The sequence below is a fragment of the Panthera pardus genome, unplaced genomic scaffold (genome assembly GCF_024362965.1).
Source record: "Panthera pardus isolate Hobbes unplaced genomic scaffold, ASM2436296v1 HiC_scaffold_19, whole genome shotgun sequence".
Classification (NCBI taxonomy): Eukaryota; Metazoa; Chordata; class Mammalia; order Carnivora; family Felidae; genus Panthera; species Panthera pardus.
The window spans coordinates 21666200-21684028 of NW_026526754.1; the positions used below are offsets into that span (position 1 = coordinate 21666200).

General features: G+C 56.3%; 1 protein-coding gene across 1 annotated transcript in view; it reads left to right on the top strand.

The window, feature by feature from the left end:
- The first annotated feature begins 396 nt into the window (after positions 1-396).
- Positions 397-17829, top strand: part of WFDC1 (WAP four-disulfide core domain 1) — a 43553-nt gene continuing 26120 nt past the window's right edge. Inside the window, exons 1-3 of the mRNA XM_019413042.2 lie at positions 397-572; positions 3327-3469; positions 4109-4265. Coding sequence (XP_019268587.2) covers positions 4131-4265 — 135 coding nt within the window. The 5' untranslated portion in view covers positions 397-572; positions 3327-3469; positions 4109-4130. The remainder of the gene's footprint in view (positions 573-3326; positions 3470-4108; positions 4266-17829) is intronic.

Consider the following 17829-nt stretch of genomic DNA (forward strand, 5'->3'; position numbering starts at 1 on the left):
TTCCCAGCCTCCCTTGCAGCTGGGTGTGGCCATGTGACCAAGTTCTGGCCAATGGGATGTCAGTAGAGGGTCAACAGGGCAGCACCTCGGGGAATCTTTTTTTGACTATTATTTTTTATGTTTATTTTTGGAGAGGGAGAGAGCACAAGCTGGGGAGGGGCAGAGAGAGAGGGAGACAGAGGATCCGAAGCATGCTCCGCTCTGTCAGAGCAAAGCCCGACGCCGGGCTCGAACCCACGAGCCGTGAGATTGCGCCCTGAGCCCAAGTCAGACGCTCAACTGATTGAGACACCCAGGCGCCCCACCTGGGGATCTATTTGAAGGGATGGCTGGCGGACCTGTGACCTCTGCCTTTCCCATTCTCCCTCATCTCTCTCTCCATACTCTTGCCTTCAGCTGTCACCTTGGTCCCTGTGGGCGAGGTCAAAGGTCAGGAATGAAGGAATGGAGCAGAGCCACCCGTGCAGCCTTGAACTGCTAACATTTGGCCTTTCCTGTGAAAGGGAGCCAAGCAGCTGCCTGTTAGAGACATTGTTACTTGCAGGCAAATCCAGTCCTCACTGATGAACAAGGTAAGGACATCAGGCTCTCTCTGTAAGCTGTTACCCTGAGAATAACCTTAATAAGGTAGGGATTGTCAACTGGGGATGATTTTGCCACCAAGGGGACGTCTGGAGTCCGTTTTGATGGTCCTGATCAAAGGCGGGGGCGTGTGCTATTGATATCTAGGGGACTGAGGCTCCGGACCATCTACAAATGCATAGGACAGAATGACACCGTGCTGTGCTGCAAGAATGACGTGGCTCTGAGTGCCAGTAGGTGAGAAAGCTCTGGGTTTCGTTTGGTTTTGTTGCAAAGAAGGACGCTAAAGCCGAAGGGCTTAGGTTACTTGCCTGCAGTGACATAGCTTGTCAATGGCGGAGGCAGGATTCCGACCAGGTGAGGGGTGGGGTGTACCGCGAGCAAGGCTTGGGATGCGTTCATCGTGTCCCTCAGACGCCGCGCCTGCTCCCGTCTGGCCTCCAGGAGTCAAGCAGCCCCTGTGTTCAGGTCCTGGGTCTGTCACTTCCTGGAAGATTGCCCTTGAGCTGGTTTCCTCCCCTCTGGGCACCCCCGTTGCTTCCCCTCGATGAACGGGCGATAGTCATGCCCGCATCCCTGCTGAGTGTGTCGGTGAGCCCAGCAGCGTGGCACTGGCCAATCAGGGTGGATCCAGGGGGCCGTAGGGTCCCAGAGGCTCCTGCTCCCTGGGGTGAGCCCCTCAGTTCCCCTGGGGAATCTGAGGGGAGGCGTCATGGAGGCTGGTGGGGGGGACACTTGGGGTGGAGGGAGGATGGGCTGTTTGCTAACTGACGTGGAAAGATTTCTATACGTGCACCTCCCGTACGGCCATTCTGGGATGCGTGGGCCACATGCTGGCCTGAGCGGACAGACGTAGAAATTGTTCATGCTGGGAAGGTTCGGAGGAATGGTCCACAGAGCCAGTCTCCCTTAACCTCCAAGCTCTACCCCTGCTGTGGGTTTAAAGAAATAAAACACAGCGACCACTCAGATGAAGGGTTAAGGGGGAGAGGTGATGTCTGATGAGCTCCGCCTTAGACCAGGGGCTTTGTTTGCTGTTCCTCACGTACTTCCCGCAGCTTTCCCAGGCGTGTGTGTGTGTGTGTGTGTGTGTGTATTATTTGCTCTCATGTTACAGATGAGGAAACAGCGACCCAGAGGGACGGGTCCCACTTTGAGGGTTTTGCAGGCATTTAACAACCACCCTGTCAGAGGGCAGGGGCGTGCGATTTGGGGTCTGAGGCCATCTCAGGTTTGTGCAGTCAGGCAGACTCTACCACTCCAGAGAAATGGGGACAGCATCCGGTGTCAGTGCACGTTTGGTTCTGTAAGATTGTTCGGTGGGCCCGGCTCCTGGAGTTCACCAGGGGAGAGCCAGACGCCTCAGGACCTTGACCCCAGGGACCCGCCTGCCCTATTTGCACTCCCAGGCTGGCTCCCCGGGTCAGCACCCACCCTAGGGTCTTTGTGCCCCTTTTCCCCACTTCCTGGCAGAGTTGAGCAGCCTTTGGATTAGGGAGGTGCTAATGATTTGATATCTCAGCCCGGGGATTTAATTGATCCTTTAGCCCAGCTGGAAAAAAATCCCTCCCTCAGATAGCTGTTTTATCTTGTGGCCCTTGTCACCAGTTTAATTATGCTAAGTCCACATCAGATGCCTCGAATGAGAGGGAATTAAAAAAAAAAAAAAAAAAGCCATCGGGCCGGCTGGGTTTCTTTTCTAGACCATTTGGAACCCGATTGCTTGTTATCACCCTGGGAATCAGCAGCTTTCACCTGCAGATTAAAAGGCGTCCCCAGAGACCACTTGAAATGCACAATGAGGGAGCTTAATCTTCTCCATGGTCCTGAAACCTGGGTTTTATGGGACATCGCACCCTCCAGCCTTCCGTTTCCCTTCGCGGGCCATCACCCTCCTTGGCAAAAACGGTGCCCCGGGAAAATTCATGCCTCTACAAAGCGGTTAATGGCGCATGAAGCCATTTCGAAATGTAACTAGAAAGACATTTCAAACATTAACCTTCTGCAGAAGGGCGCTATGGACACGACTGGGCTTTGCAAGCTTGTGGGCGGATTCTTTTGTTTTCTCTTTCTTTTTCTTGTGGGTTTTTGGTGTTTTGGTTTTTGCTTTTGATGGAAACTCGACTTTAATAAAATTAAAGACTTGCATTTTTCCGCGTTTGCTATAAATTACAGACTTCTCAACTGTGACTGCTGACTCGACCTCAGGACAATTAGAGAATATGACACGTTGAAGCGACGAATACACGGGCCAAAGAGCAGTTTCAAGGTAGAAGTGCGTGATTAATGTAACTGTTTTGCAACACAGCCGTCCAAGTAACTGTCTCTCGGGGTTTGGAGGGGCATAAAGGGAACTGACTTTCTGCGGGTTGATGTTAAAACTTAGCCCTGTGAGTTCTTCTCAGAAGCTGTCAGTGCTAACCAGCATTCATCGTTAGCAGTCAGGGGTTCCCAGTGTGAATGGGTTTTGGTGAAAGGGGACAGACGCAGGGTGAGAAAGCCTGACCAGCGCTGGCAACACCCATCGTTACTCCCGTCCAGCGGGCACTCAGGAGCCAGGCACTGTGCGGGGTGCTTTCCAACGCCAGAGGTGTTACTATGGTTCCATTTTACAGATGAGTACGTTGAGGTTTGGCGAGTGCGGCCCGGAAGGATGTCCGCGGCCGCTCTCCTGGGAGTCGCTCAAACACAGAGGTGCCCGAATGCCCACCAGCGTGGATAAATTGCTCACTGTGTGTTCACAGAGTGGAATCCTCCGCAGCCGTGAAGACTGGTCCCCAGCCAGAAACCAACATGGGTGAAAGAAGCCGGACGTAAAGGAATCCACGCGCTGAATGGTTCCATCCTAGGATGGACCGGAACGGGCAAAACTAGGATACTGTCCGAGGTCAGAATCATGGTTTCCTTTAAAGAGTGGGGGGGGGGGGGGGCGGTGGGGGGCAGAAGATGAATTGGAGCATCGGGGGGTGATTTGGGACGCTGGCAGGGTTCTGCCTCTCATCTGAGTGGGGGGGGGTACAGGAGGCACTTGCTGAAAATTCATCGAGCTCTGGCCTTTTTCTCCTACATCCTTCCCGTTGTTTGAACAGTGTCGTTGAGCTGTAGCTCTCACGCTCTAAAATCCACCCACTTCAAGGGTGTAAAACTGAGTGGGTTTTCGTGTGTTCGCAGAGCTGGGCAAGCATCACCCCGTCCAGTTCTGGAACCTTCTCATCACCCCGGAAAGTAAACAGGTGCCTGCTAACAGTCACTCCCCGGCTGCCCCCACTCTCCCAGCCCCGGGCAGTCACGATTCTACGGTCCGAGTTACCCACTCTTGCCGCGTGTCTGCAGGTTAGATTTAAACTGAAATGAACAAGGCGCTGAAATAACCACAGGCCACGGGCAGACACTACCCTACGCCCCTCACTTCTGCGTCCCGCACTTGTCTGTGTTCTTCGGTCAATCACCCGCCTGGCCCGGATGATCCGAGGGTGTTTTCCAGTGGGAATATCGCTTGTTTCTCATTTCTCCCGCATGGGAGCAGGTCCGGGTCAAACCATCCTTTAATGGAGACGGGAGGTGAAGATCCGTTTGCCAGCCAGTCTCCTGCATCTAAGCTGCGGCTTTCCCCGGACAGAGATGTGCCTCCGGATGGAGCCATTTCTCCGGACCCCTTCACCGGCCCCCGCCTGCTGCTCTGGGTGAGTGGAAGAACTGTGTCCCCATGCCTGTCGCCACCCCCACGGGCCTGGCCAGGAGAGCCCAGCACCAGGCAGGACACAGAAGGACGAGTCGGGGAAGGGAACAGAGAGTTGTGCGTCTGGGCGGTTTGGGGACCTAAGTGCCTGGGCTGGGGTGCAGCGGAAGGTTTGTTCTCTTGGCTGATCCAGAGTTAAAAACCGGCAGCCAGCAAATGACCATTTGCGAGGCACTTGTGCTTAGTCCTTGTAACACTCCCCGAAGGTAGGAATCGGTATCCCGTGTCCCCCGCAGATGGGAAAACCGAGGCTCTGAAAGATGCCCTGAGCCAGGAGCTTAAAACAATTCGTGATTTTCTCACGGTTCGGGGGCCAGCTGGAGTTCAGCTGGATGGTTCTGTGGGTCCCGCCTGAGTCCAGTCCCGCGGCTGGGAGCTCGGCACAGAGCTCGGCCGGGGCTGGAACGTCCAAGGTGGCTGTTCTCCGGGACTCTTCTCCGCGGGGCCCCTCCTCACAGCTTGGCAGCTGGGCTCTGAGAGAGGAGGTGAGAGCGGCTGATTTTTTCCTGTTCACTGTATATGCTGTTGGGTTAACGAAGTCACAAACCAGCCCAAGGGGCCACTTTTTTTTTTTTTTTAATTTTAAAAAAATTTTTAAAGAGTCTATTTGTTTTTCACAGCGACAGAACACAGGCGGGGGAGGTACAGAGAGAGGGAGACTAGAGGATCCGAAGCAGGCTCTTCACCGACAGCACGGAGCCCCACTCGGGGCTCGAACTCACAAACCGTGAGATCGTGACCTGAGCTGACGTCGGATGCTTAACCGACTGAGCCACCCAGGCGCCCCAAGGGACCACTTCTCGGTGCCAGGAGCATACAGGGTTGGGAAGGATTGTCGCTGGCCACATTTGCAGGAATCTTCCATATGGGATTTATGATGCAGACGTTAGGTGCTCTGCTCAGAACGAGTACCAGCTATGGGGGGATGGGGGGTGGGGGAGGGCTCAGCCGAGGAGGCAATAAGCCTGGACTGGGGTAGATAGAGATTTCCGGAGGGGGTAGGACCTCCTCTGGGGTGGCTCTAGAGCGAGGGAGGGACTCTGGCTGTCCCTCAGAGTGTCTGTTGGGTTTTGGTCCCAATTTCAGTTGCCCAGAGCTCGAGCCAGTCCCTTGAGCTCTCTGCCTCAGCTTCCTCACCTGTAAAACGGGGATAACAACCGTCCCTCCTTCCTAGAGTTGCTCTGATGACCCAACAGGCTCTGCCTGTAAAGCACTTGGCGCCGTGACTGGCACATAGAAGTTCTCGGACGTTAGCTCCTGTCGCTACTATTCGGGTTAAGGTGAGGGTGTGATATCAACGACGAGTAGGGTTTTCCAGGCCAAGATGATCCGAAAGAATGTCCTGAGCCTCTGCGAAAGCCGGGGGAGCTGAGAGGAAGCGATGAAAAGGAAGCCCATGTAGCAACAGGCAGAATTTGGGGGGGGTGGAGTCACCTGCAAGGGGTAGACCAGAGAGGCCTTGTGAGCCAAGGAGAGGTTTAGGGATTTTGTTCTCGGGGCAGCGGCGGCCTGCTGGGACCAGGTTAAGGCTCTGCTGAGGTCTGGCTGTCTGGCTGCCGTGGGGCAAAGCGGACGGAGCCAGGAGGGGGATGGGGCGGTGAGCGTGGGGGCCCCTCCCTCATCTGCGTCGGAGGGAGGGGACCTGGTGGTGGCAGGGAGGGCGGAGGCGGGAGGGGGGGCAGCTGACACTGGCAGTGGATGGGGTAAGAGGCACGAGGGAAAGGCTGGCGTGCGTTCCTCCTGGGTCTCTGGGCTGGGGGCGGGGGTGGGTCCTGCGAGGACGTGGACAGGACGGAAGGACAGCCGTGGGCAGGAGGTGACAGCGGCTCCTGCAGGGAAGGGGGCGTCTTTGAGAGCCCGGCGGGGCTGCCGTGCCGCGTGAGCACCAGGAAGGAGGGCCACTCCCAAGATGGAGAGAAGACCTAACGGTGGCTGGCCCGAGAGGACAGCGCATCCAGGGGCTTGGCGGTCTGGGGCAGCGGGCTGTGCTCTCCAATGAGAGAGGAATCTTCCTGAACGCAACTGAAGAATGAGGCTGGGGAGCGAGGCGAGGCCCAGGGTGCGGAGGACTCGGAGTGGCCCGGAATCTGCACCTGCTCTGGGAGCCGCAGATGGCTCCCCGGCGTCACAAGCAGAGAAGCCATGTGTTTTGGACGAAGGCCACAGCGCAGAGGGGCCCGGCGGCCGGTGGGAGGAGAAGTTAGCGCTCTGAACGGCATGATTGTCAGGGCCGGCGATGAAGCCGCTAAATCGCCAGCCGGGGGGGGCCACACATCAGGTGGGGAGGTCATTAAATATGGGTGTTTGGTGATGGGTTAAGACGATTGTGGAGTCTGATTCGGAGGTTTAGGGATGCTGGCCTCGGTCACTTGGCAGCCAAAGTCCCTATCAGGAGGGTGTCAGGGCACCTGGGCATAAGCCTCGGACTCTTGATTTCGGCTCAGGTCATGATCTCACGGTTTGTGGGATCGAGCCCCACGTCAGGCTCTGCACTGGGCACGCAGAATCTGCTTGAGAATCTCTCTCTCCTTCTCTCTCTCTCTCTCGCTCTCGCTCTCGCTCTCTCGCTTTCTCCCAAGAAAGGAAGGAAGGAAGAGAGAGAGAGAGAGTAGAGCAGCCCTTCAAACACAGATGCGAAGTGTTTAGCAGCAACAATATCAGCTCAGTCCGGTAGCCTCCTCTTAGGATTTGACATCTTCCCTCCTCCTTTTTTTAAAAAAACATTTAAAAAAATTTTTTTTATGTTTTTAAATTTATTTTTGAGAGAGCGAATGGGAGAGGGGCAGAGAGAGAGAGGGAGACACAGGATCCGAAGCGGGCTCCAGGCTCCGAGCCGTCAGCCCAGAGCCCGATGCAGGGCTCGAACCCACGAACCGCGAGATCATGACCTGAGCTGAGGTCGGAGGCTTAACCGATCGAGCCACCCGGGTGCCCCACATCCTTCCTCCTTCTGTCCTTGTACTCACCCTCCCATTTACCCAGCCAGCGTCCTGTCCCCTCATCCCACCATCTTTCCTTCCACCCACCACTTTCCCACCCATCCATCCCTCTGTCCTTCCTTCCTTCCACCCACCCACCCATCCTTCTATCCACAAATGTACGGATGCCTACTGCGTTCCGAGTTCTTTCCCAGCTCTCAGTGTGCCAGATAGACAAGGTGTTCTCTCATGGAGCTGGCCTTCTTGAGCAGGAGACAGGCAACACACAAAATAAATAGGGAACTGGGTCCGTGACAGGTGTGGCAGGAGAATTAAAGTACGGCACTGAAAGGGACTGGCTGGCTGCTTTTGCAAGAGTCAGCAGGAATTCTCTCCCTGAGGAGGGGGGGGGGTGGCATTTGAACCGAGATTTATTTACTTATTTATTTACACATGTTGAAATGCTCTTAATTTTTTTTTAATGGTTATTTATTTATTTAGAGGGAGCAAGAGACTGAGTGCAAGTGGGGGAGGGGCAGAGAGCGAGGGAGACACAGGATCTGAGGCAGGTGCCAGGCTCCAAGCTGTCAGCACAGAGCCCGACGCGGGGCTCGAACTCACGGACCACAAGATCATCATCTGAGCCAAAGTGGGACACTTAACCGCCCAAGCCCCCCAGGAGCCCCTAAACGATAAGGGAACAGGGGCGCCTGGGTGGCTCGGTCGGTTAAGCGTCCAGCTCTTGATTTTGGCTCAGGTCATGATCTCACGGTTCGTGGGATCGAGCCCCACATCGGGCTGTGTGCTGATAGCATGGAGTCTGCTTGGGATCCTCTCTCTTCCTCTCTCTCTGCCCCTCCCCTGCTTGTGCTCATGCTGCCTCTCTCAAAACTAGAAATATGATAAGGGGACAAACACGAAAAACTTTTTTTGGCAGGGGAAGAGGAACATTCTGGGTGGAGGGAATAGCGCATGAAAGCGATTGGTCTAGGAGTGGCTGAGGTTGTTTGTGGGACAGCAAAGCCAGTGAGGCTGGGAAGGAGGTGGGGGGAGCGGCAGGTGATGGGCTGGAGGACGATGGAACCAGGTGTGAGGGCACCACTGAATCGAGACCCTTTGGATGTATCAATGACGGCAAGCCAGACCGGTGTTCACCTCAGGGCCTTTGCACCTGCTGTGACCCCCTGCCTTAGACCTTCTCTCTGCAGGGGTGATTCTTTTTTCATCACTTCCGTCTTGAGGATGTCGCTTGTTCAGAGACATCTTCCGCATTTTTCCAGGCACACGTGCATAAAAATGCTCTACTTTTTTTTTTTTTTTTTTTTTTTTTTTTGCAAAAGCTGAAATATCGTATACATTCCGTTGTAGAATGCAATATGTTCCGAACGCTTGCCCGAGTCACTAGAGTTCTGCACCACTTTGATAGGGGCCTGGAGCGCCAGTGCCTACATACATCTCATTCTCTTAGGCAGTTCTCTCACACCAGGACATTTGTCCCTCCTGCTACCCCTTCCCCGCCCCCCCCACGTTTTAGCATTATATGCTCTGCAGCGGTGAGCATCCCTGAGCTTGTCCTGCGTCGTCTCTGTTGTGACTTTGCGTAGCAGATCAGGTGGAGGTAACAGATAAAAGGTCGGCCGGCTCCAGCCAAGTTACGACAGATGTCGTTTCAGCGAGGGAGAAAACTAGTTAACCAGGCCCTCTAGCTTGGAAGCAGGCGCCTTGCTCTTCCGTCCGAGTGAATGCCCACCTTCTTTCTTCGGCAGTGGCCGGCTGCTTCCAGCAGGGGGTGTCGTGAGCCCGCCCCGCATCCGCCCTTGACCCCTGCTAGCAGCTGCCAATTGACGGTGGTTCCAGTCCCCCCTGGGTATTAGCCGGGGCCCCCTCGCTAGCTTTCTCAGTGATTGTTGGCAACCCCGACTCAGATGAATCTCCCTCCCTCCTTCCTCTCCTCCTCCTCTTTTTCCTTCTCTTCCTCTTCAAATTCAGTTGTGTTCTCCCTCTCTCCCCATCGTGGACCAGTTTTCCTAGACGGCTGTCAGTCAGATGTTGCTGCTTGATGACTACATCAGCACAGAGCTTGATGCGGGGTTCGAACCCACGAACCGTGAGATCGTGGCCTGAGCCCAAGTCGGACGCTCAACCGACTGAGCCACCCAAGCGCCCCTGGAAGCAGCACTATTTAAAAATACACTTGAGGCTGGGGCACCTGGGTGCCTCGGTTGGTTGAGCGTCGGACTTCGGCTCAGGTCACGATTTCACAGTTCACGAGTTCAAGGCCTGCGTCAGGCTTTGTGGTGACGGCTCGGAGCCTGGAGCCTGCTTCGGACTCTGTGTCTCCCTCTCTCTCTCCCCCACTCATTCTCTCTCTCTCTCAAAAATAAACATTAAAAATACATATGAGGCTCTTTCTTAATTACTAACATTGTCCCCCAAGAGTTACAAAAACTGCCAAATTTCACGCAGGGGTGGGAGGAGGGAACTGACAAAGCAGGTGTGAGGGGGTGCTTTGCCCTTGCGCGGCCCTCGTTCGGCGAGCGGGTGACATTGGAGGTGATTGCAAAGTTGCCGTGGCTCGTGGTTCACCCTGGGGCCGAGGGCCTCACCTCCGTGCCCTCCCAGGAGCCGCCACGTCCTTCCCCCCACCCTGCGAGGGTCTGGGCCCTGACGATGGGGAGTAGAATTTAGTGAGGAGCAGGGAAGGGCGTTGCGGGAGGAGGGAAGGGCACCAGCGAAAGCCAGTTACCGTGAGTGTGCCTGGGCTGTGTGGGCACCAGACACACGAAACGCATGGGGACTTCACCCCTGAGCTGCTCAGGGATGGTCCAGAGGCCTCTGCGGTTGTCGGGGAGCAGAGCAGGGTGTGGGCCCCTCAGCCAGGCCCTGGGAGGGAAAGTTAGGCCGGGCTGGCCCCAGGGGACTGGGGCTGGGCAGTTGTGTTGAAGTGGAATCCTTGTTTCAGGGAATCCGGGGTCCAGGTGATTAGAGGTATGTGGGTGGGGGTTGGGGGGGGCGGAAGGGGGAGTGTCTAGGTCTTGGGCCATCGGGTGACTTGGGGCTCATCTCTTGGGGCAGCAAATGACGGAACCCTCAGGTGACAGAGTTCTGATTATAATGGAGCCAGCACGGTCATTAGGCCAATGGGTGACCTTGGGCCAGCCTCAGTTTCCCCATCAGTGAGGTAGGGATAATAGCCATACTTACCCCTTAGAGCTAGTACACGGATTAGGTGTGTGAGCGTGTGAAGTTCTTGGCTTAGAGAAAGGCTACCTAAGTGTGATCATTGTTATTATTATTTTTTAAATTGAGTGATGTATGGGACAATTCCTCGTTTGTGTCAGGATAGCCTACACTTTTAATTTAATTTTTTTAACATTAATTAATTTGGAGAGACAGCACACGAGCTGGGGAAGGGCAGAGAGAGGGAGACACAGAACCCGAAGCAGGCTCCGGGCCCCGAGCCGTCAGCCCAGAGCCCGACGCGGGGCTCGAACCCCCAAACTGCGAGATCGTGACCTGAGCTGAAGTCGGACGCTCAACCGACTGAGCCACCCAGGCGCCCCTGATTATTGTCATTTCTATGACCAGAATTATTGTTATAAATCTGCTCCCCCGTGCCGTTCTCCCCCCCACCCCCACACCCAGCGGATGCCGATTTCCCAATTTCCGCAGCGGAGGAACCAGAGGTGGGGACAGCCACAGGTCGGGTGGGGCCTTCTCGCCGGTTCTCTGTCAGCCCGGAGGCTCCGGGGGCCCCACCTGCCGCCCTGGTGGGGGTGGGGGTGGGGCTTCGAGCTCTGGTCAGGGGTGCCGGCTGGTACCTCTGATGTCGACACACGCGTCTCTCTGTCCCAGACACGCTTGTCCGTCCCTCCTGCCTGATGTCTGTTCCTTCTGGCCGATCTGCAGGCCTGAGATCACTCCTCAGCCTTGGATTTTTCCGGTGTCCTCGGTGAGTCAGTCTGCGCCCCCGAGTCACAAGCACCCTGGAAGTCGGTTGTTGAGACTCTCTGTGGTGAGATCCCCACAGTTGGCACCTCACAGAAGTGCTGTGGGCCGTGTTCTGTGCGGAGTACTTGCCAGGGTTTTCTGTTCTATTCTGCACGGCAGTCCCGGGGCAGGTGCCGTCACGCACCATTTGCTGGGGGAAGGGGGGATGAGCCTAGAGCTCAGGGGACATTTCCGCAAGGTGACAGAGCTGGGATGTGAACCCGCGGCCATCCTTTCTCTTAGTGATGCCTGATCGCTGTAGACAAGTTAGAAACTATTGGTACGATTCCATTCTCCCCCCGTTCTACCGTCCAGAAAACGTCACCGCGAGCATTTTTGATGGGAAATCCAAGGGTATACGTGGAGTCCGCTGTGCATCCTGGCTTGGGTCCTGCTTCCTGCCCACTTGGTGTCCCGGTCAGTGGAGCTGGGTGCCCCCTGACACCACAACCCTCAAATCTACCCCCTCTCGGTTTGCATTTGTTAATGTACTTGGGAAGGGCTTTGCCGTTTTGGTCGAAAAAAGAGAGACGAGCGAAGAAGCTGTTTCTTGTTTAAGCACCGCTAAGTTGAGACCCTTTGACGTTGTCAGTGCTGTTATGATGCTTGCAACAGGCCAACTTAGTGCTCCCCTCAGGGCCTTTGCACGTGCTGCGCCCCCTACCTGGAATATGCCTCGACCTTCTCTCTGCGCAGGTGGTTTATTTTCATCACTCCCACCTTGACTAGGATGTCACCTGCTCAGGGACGTCTTCCTGCCCACCACCCTAGCCAACTCGTTCTCACTGCGCATCACTGGTTTATTTTCTTCGTAGTGCCCACCCCTCTGGGACTATCTTGTTCATTCGTTTGCTTCTTGTTCATAGTATGTCACTTCCCAGTCCCCCCATTAGAACGTAAGCTCCGCAGATCTCAGGGCCTAGAATAATGGCCCAGCACCCAGTAGATGCTCAGTGAATAGCTAGCTGTCGAACAGATCAATGGAGGGGCGCCCGGGTGGCTCAGTCGGTGAAGCGTCCGACTTCGGCTCAGGTCAGGATCTCGCGGTTCGTGGGTTCGAGCCCCGCGTCGGGCTCTTTGCTGACAGCTCGGAGCCTGGAGCCTGCTCAGATTCTGTGTCTCCCTCTCCCTCTGTCCCTCCCCTGCTCACGCTCTGTCTCTCTCAAAAATAAACATCGAAGAAAAACAGATCAGTGGAAGGTTTCTGCCATCGCTTTGGGTTCTATCAGCTTTTGATCTAGTCAGAGGAAGGAACAGAGTAAGTTAGGGATGGGAGACAATGGAGAAGTCACCTGTGTGTGTGGCTGGGTGGCTGGGGGGGGGAGGGGGGTTGACGTGACTACCTGTGCTGATCCTGGGCCCGTTTACCCCCGGATCCGCCCTCCTCTCCCACTCTGGGGGACGTTCCAGGGGACTGACTCCTGCGGACAGCGTGTCCCCTGCTCCCATGTCACTGGGCTCACACAGCGGGAGGCCCTGATGGGAGACTGGAGGGCAGAGGAAGGCAGAAGCCAGGGTGTTTTTCCCATCCCTGTGCCGGGGTTGAGGCCTTAAGCATTGGCTGTGTCTCATCTGTGGCCCCACTACCACCGGCCTGCCTTGCTGTGGTTCAGCTGCTTCGGGGTGACCCCAGATCCTGGGCCCGAGAAATACCACCCCCACCCGCCTCCCTACACTGGGGCTGTGGGCAGTGGCTCCTTGTTATTGTCAGTCTCTGAGTTGTTTTGTATACTATGTAACAAAGGTCCTGCATGAATCCCTCTTTTTTTTTTTTTTTTTTTTTTTTTAATTTGAGAGAGAGAGAGAGAGAGAGAGAGTACGAGCCAGGGAGAGGAGCAGAGGGAGCCAGCCCGGCGCCCCTGAATCCCTCTGTTTTAAATACCCTTTGCTGTTTCCATTTTCCCCTGATACAAAATCTGTGCCTTGTAACATGAAAGATAAGTAAATAAAAGTCAGGAAAGCAGTGGGCAGCTGATTCCAAGAGGAGGTAGGACCCTGGGCCTGAGGGATAGGCTGTCACCTTCCCTCTCTGCCCGCCGGGACGGGGGCCCTGCCTGCCCGGCCAGGCAGAAGTCACTTTCCGAATTTATGTGCCCGTCACACTGTGATAGATGGCGGGACGGCTTGTTTTGGCCAAGTGATCGATTTATTTGCACCAGGCACTGCATAATAAGGGTCAAGGATTCTTGCTTTCTGTTCTTTCTCTGCACTCTTGCCGAGCGAAAGCGTTCTGCACGGTGTCTGCCTGGAAGGGTGGCAAGAACCTCGGGGTGTCCTGCTGTCCCCACTGACCACTCCTGGCCAAGTGGCCTGACTCGTTGACCCCGGGGAGGAAGAAGGAAGAAGGAAGGGGGCACGTGGGATTCTGCATGGGTTGTGACAATTCTGCGTGGGCTGTACAATGTGTCTGTACAGTCGCAGGGGACCCAGTCAAGTCCCTAGTCTCTCCCGGTGGGCTTTCGGAAGGTGAGTTTGTGCCACGTAACGGGAAGCCCGGCTAGGATGGCTCCAGGATCGACCGAACTCAACAGTTCGACAAAGTCACCAAGGACTCAGGGGTTTCCCCCCTGCTGCCATTTCAGCGTTGGCCTCATTCTCCTGATTGTCCTCTCATGGTGACAGAATGGCTGCTGAAGATCCTGGCATTGCATCCTAACCGGATAAAGCCCAAGTGCACAGAGGAAGCATCACTTTTCCTCCGTGGCCCTCCGCTTTGAGGACCGCTTTCCTGGAAGTATCTCACCTCATTGGTCCAGACCGGATGGCCGACCCCTTCCTGAACCGATCGCCGGGAAGAGGGCGCGTGGATGCGTGGTTGGCTCAGGCCTGGGGGGAATCCAGCACCCTCATCACTAGACGGCTTTCCTTCAGTCCTGCTCCAGCCACCCCGTCCCCAGTCCTCCCCTGATCTCGGGATACGGCAAGGGCTGCCTCCTACCCCTCGGGGCCCCCGTGAGTTTACAGTACAGCGAGCTTGGGGCCAGAGGCAGGTGACCACTGCCTGGAAGATTCTTCCTACCACACCCCCCCTTAACTTGTTGGGTTCCTTCTCATCTCTGGGTTTAGAGGTCGCCCCTCGGATGCTGCTCCTTTCCACCCTCTCTAGAGGGGGCTCCCCATCTGACACGGCACCCCAGACTTCTGAGTCCTTATAGCATTTAGCACCATGTACCGGTGTTCTTGGTCTGGATCGTCCCCTCCCTGACGGAGGGGATCTCTCTCCCGTCTCACCCGTCTCTCGCGCTGTCCCCAGGGCCTCTGTGTCCCAGGGAGACACAACATGAGGCTGCCGTGCGGGGACAGGGGGACCGTTTGCTTCCCTGGAAAGTGAAGAGTTCGCTCCGGAAAAGGACCGCGGAGTCTCCAGCTCACCTGTGACAAAAGTCACAGCTTTTGTGTTCGGGGGTTTTGTTTCGCTTTTCTAATGGCATCCTGAGCAAATGGTACCTCGGATGGCTTTGCCCGGCTCAGGTTTTATGGATTGTCTGACCTTGACCCCTGCCCCCCCCCCCCCCCCGCCATCCCGTGAGGTCGACCTTGAGCCCCAACCCGGACCACAAAGGCAGGAGGCGGGGAGGGAGTGGTCGCTGAGCAGAAGGTTCGGTGACCAGACCAGCCGGAAGAAGCAGGTGCAGGCAGGCGACGGGCAGGCAGGCTTTTCTGCACCGACGCAGGCAGGGGGTGGAGAACTCAGTTTCGTTGTGTCTCGTCTGGGTAGTTTTGTTTCCACTTTACTTTTATTGAAGTCCAATTCACGTTAAAAAAAAAATAACCATTTTGGGGACACCTGGGTGGCTCAGTCCATTCAGCGTCCAACTTCAGCTCAGGTCGGGATCTCACGGTTCGTGGGTTCGAGCCCCGCGTCGGGCTCTGTGCTGACAGCTCGGAGCCTGGAGCCTGTTTCGGATTCTGTGTCTCCCTCTCTCTCTCTGCCCCTCCCCCGTTCATGCTCTGTCTCTCTCTGTCTCAAAAAGAAGTAAACGTTAAAAAAAAAATCATTTAAAAAACAAGTGTTTGTTTGAGTCCCCGTTCTCAGTTACGTCGAGTAGTTCCCTAGGCGTGGAATTGTTGGGTCTCGAGTAATTCTGTGCTCAGCTCTCGGGGGCGCCACCGAACGTTTGCCCGGAGGACATTCCCTTGCTGTTGTCGCTGTCCGCGGACAGGGCTCCGTTCTTCCCCGTCCTCGCCAAGACTTGCCAGCTTCCTGCGCGTGTGCGCGCGGGCACGTCTGGGTGTGTGCGCGCGTGAAAAGCCAGCCGTCCCGGTGGGCGGGAGGGGACCTCTCACGTGGCTTTGCTTTGCCTTCCTCTGATGGCCAATGGCATCGAGCATCTTTCCACGTCCCCGTTGGCACCTTGCGTGCGTTCCTCGGGGAAATGAACGTCTCCCCGAGTCCGTTGACCGCTTGTCACACGGGGTCGTTTGTCTGCCTGTTGCAGGGGCGAGACTTCTTTGAAATACTCTGCCCTTTCACTTTCGTAGACCTCTCTGTTTGGGTGTCCCTCAAGCTGCAAGGAAGCGCGAGAACCTACAAGAGGCGTGTGCGTGCTCTTCACCCCGAATCCGCCGACGGCTGGCGCGTGGCCCCGTGAGCATCGTCGCGGGCTCTGCTCGAATGGCAGGCAGGTCTGGACAAGCAGAACTCGTTCAGAACCGGATCTCGGAGGAGGGCTAGGGGTGGCGGTGGTAAGGAAGCCCCGCCTGCGCCCTCTGTCAGCTCAGTGACCCCGTCGAGGGGCGAGGGGCGGCTTGTGCACGAGGCGCGGGGGGCCTGGGGGAGACAGAGCGCAGCGGTCCCCAGGCGCCGCGGGAGCGGAGCGCAAGGCGGACCGGAGAGCCCTTCACCTTGGCTCACACTTCCTGCCAGAGTTTATTACGGTGACGTTGGGTTTTTTTTAATAATTTTTTTTTGACGTGTATTTATTTTGAGAGAGAGAGGGAGACAGACTCCGAAGCAGACTCCGTATTGTCGGTGCGGAGCCCGATGTGGGGCTCAAGCTCACGAAACCGTGAGATCGTGACCTGAGCCGAGATCGCGTTGGACGCATAGCCGCCGCCCCAGCCGCCCAGGGGCCCCGTTCTTTTTTCTTTTAAATGTGTGTGTATGTGACTTAAACCTACGGAAAAGCGCGGGAAACATATGCGGGCAGTTCGGCAACACCCATAAACCAGCATCCTGACTCCGCTCTGTTTTACTGTGGTCACCTCCGGCGATGACCTCTACCGGGAGGGACTTTGTCCCAGACTAGGGGCCGTTCGGTACCGTCTGGAGACATCTTTGGCCGTCACCCCTGGTGGGGGGTGGCGGGGAGAACATCGCTGACGTCTAGTGGGTAGAGGCCAAGCGTCCCCCAGCGCACAGGGCAGGCCCCACGTCAGAGGGCCGTCCAGCCCCAGACGTCGAGGATGCACAGCTGGCGGGGAGGGGCAGTTGTGTTCCCAGCTCCTAGGACACGGTCTGGCACAGGCGGTGGCCGGTTGACCTTAGGAAGTCCCAGCAAAGTCGTCTGGGCGGGGGCCCTGGCGGGGGAGCAGACACATCCATGCAGCCACTTGGTGGATGTCTGCTGAGCTCCTACTACGTGCTACGCGCATAGTAGGTGAGAACAGAAACACCCAAGCCAATGACGAGACAGTCCCTGCCCTTAGAGCACTTCCCGCGTATTGGGAGAGTCAGGCATTGTCACAAGAAACATCATTTCCACCGTCCTGTCACCTGGGTCCTATCCAGCAGAGGCACGCGGGCCCAGAAAGCCCGTTCTCGGGGGAACCCGGCTGGCCTGGAGATCAGAGAACGTTTCTGGGAGGAAGCAGCCCTGTGTTTTGCCGAGAGTGGAGATGAGAAGAAGCTTGAACCGGTTTCCCCAGCACAGAAAACAGGGAAGGGTGTCGGGGAGAGGGAGAAGCGTATACAGAGGCCTTGGAGCAAAGAGGCAGGTGGTGTGCATGTGTGGGGGAGGGCAGGTTGCTGCAGCAGGAGAAGGGAGGGTGCGTGGAGGGGCGCTGGGGGCCCTTCGGGGAGAGGCCTGCGGTGTATCAGGGCTCCTGGCCCTGGCTGTTCATCGGAATCAGCCAGGGACCTCTGGAAACACCCAGTTCGATCTCACTGATCCGGGTTCTGACTTCTTTGGTCCAGGCTGGACCTGGGTGTGGGCTTATTAAAACCCCCTCCCGCAGGGGATGCTAACACCCAGGTGGAGAGAGTCTAGGTCAGACTGGCAGAGGCTGTGGGTCATGCATTTTTGTCCCTGTCCTAACAGGGCCAGGGCTAGGTTTTTGGCCTAGGAGGCGGGATATGGAGGGGTTTCACAATCAGATTTGCTTTTTTTTTTTTTTTTTTTTAATGTTTATTTATTTTTGAAAGAGAGTGAGGCGGGGAGGGACAGGGAGAGGGAGAGAAGGCACAAGCAGGGGAGGGGCAGAGAGAAAGGGAGACACAGAATCCGAAGCAGGCTCCAGGCTCCGAGCGGTCAGCACAGAGCCCGACGCGGGGCTCGAACCCACGAACCGTGAGATCGTGACCTGAGCCGAGGTCAGATGCTTCACCCACTGAGCCCCCCAGGCGCCCCAAAACCAGATCTGCTTTTGACGGAGAAACGA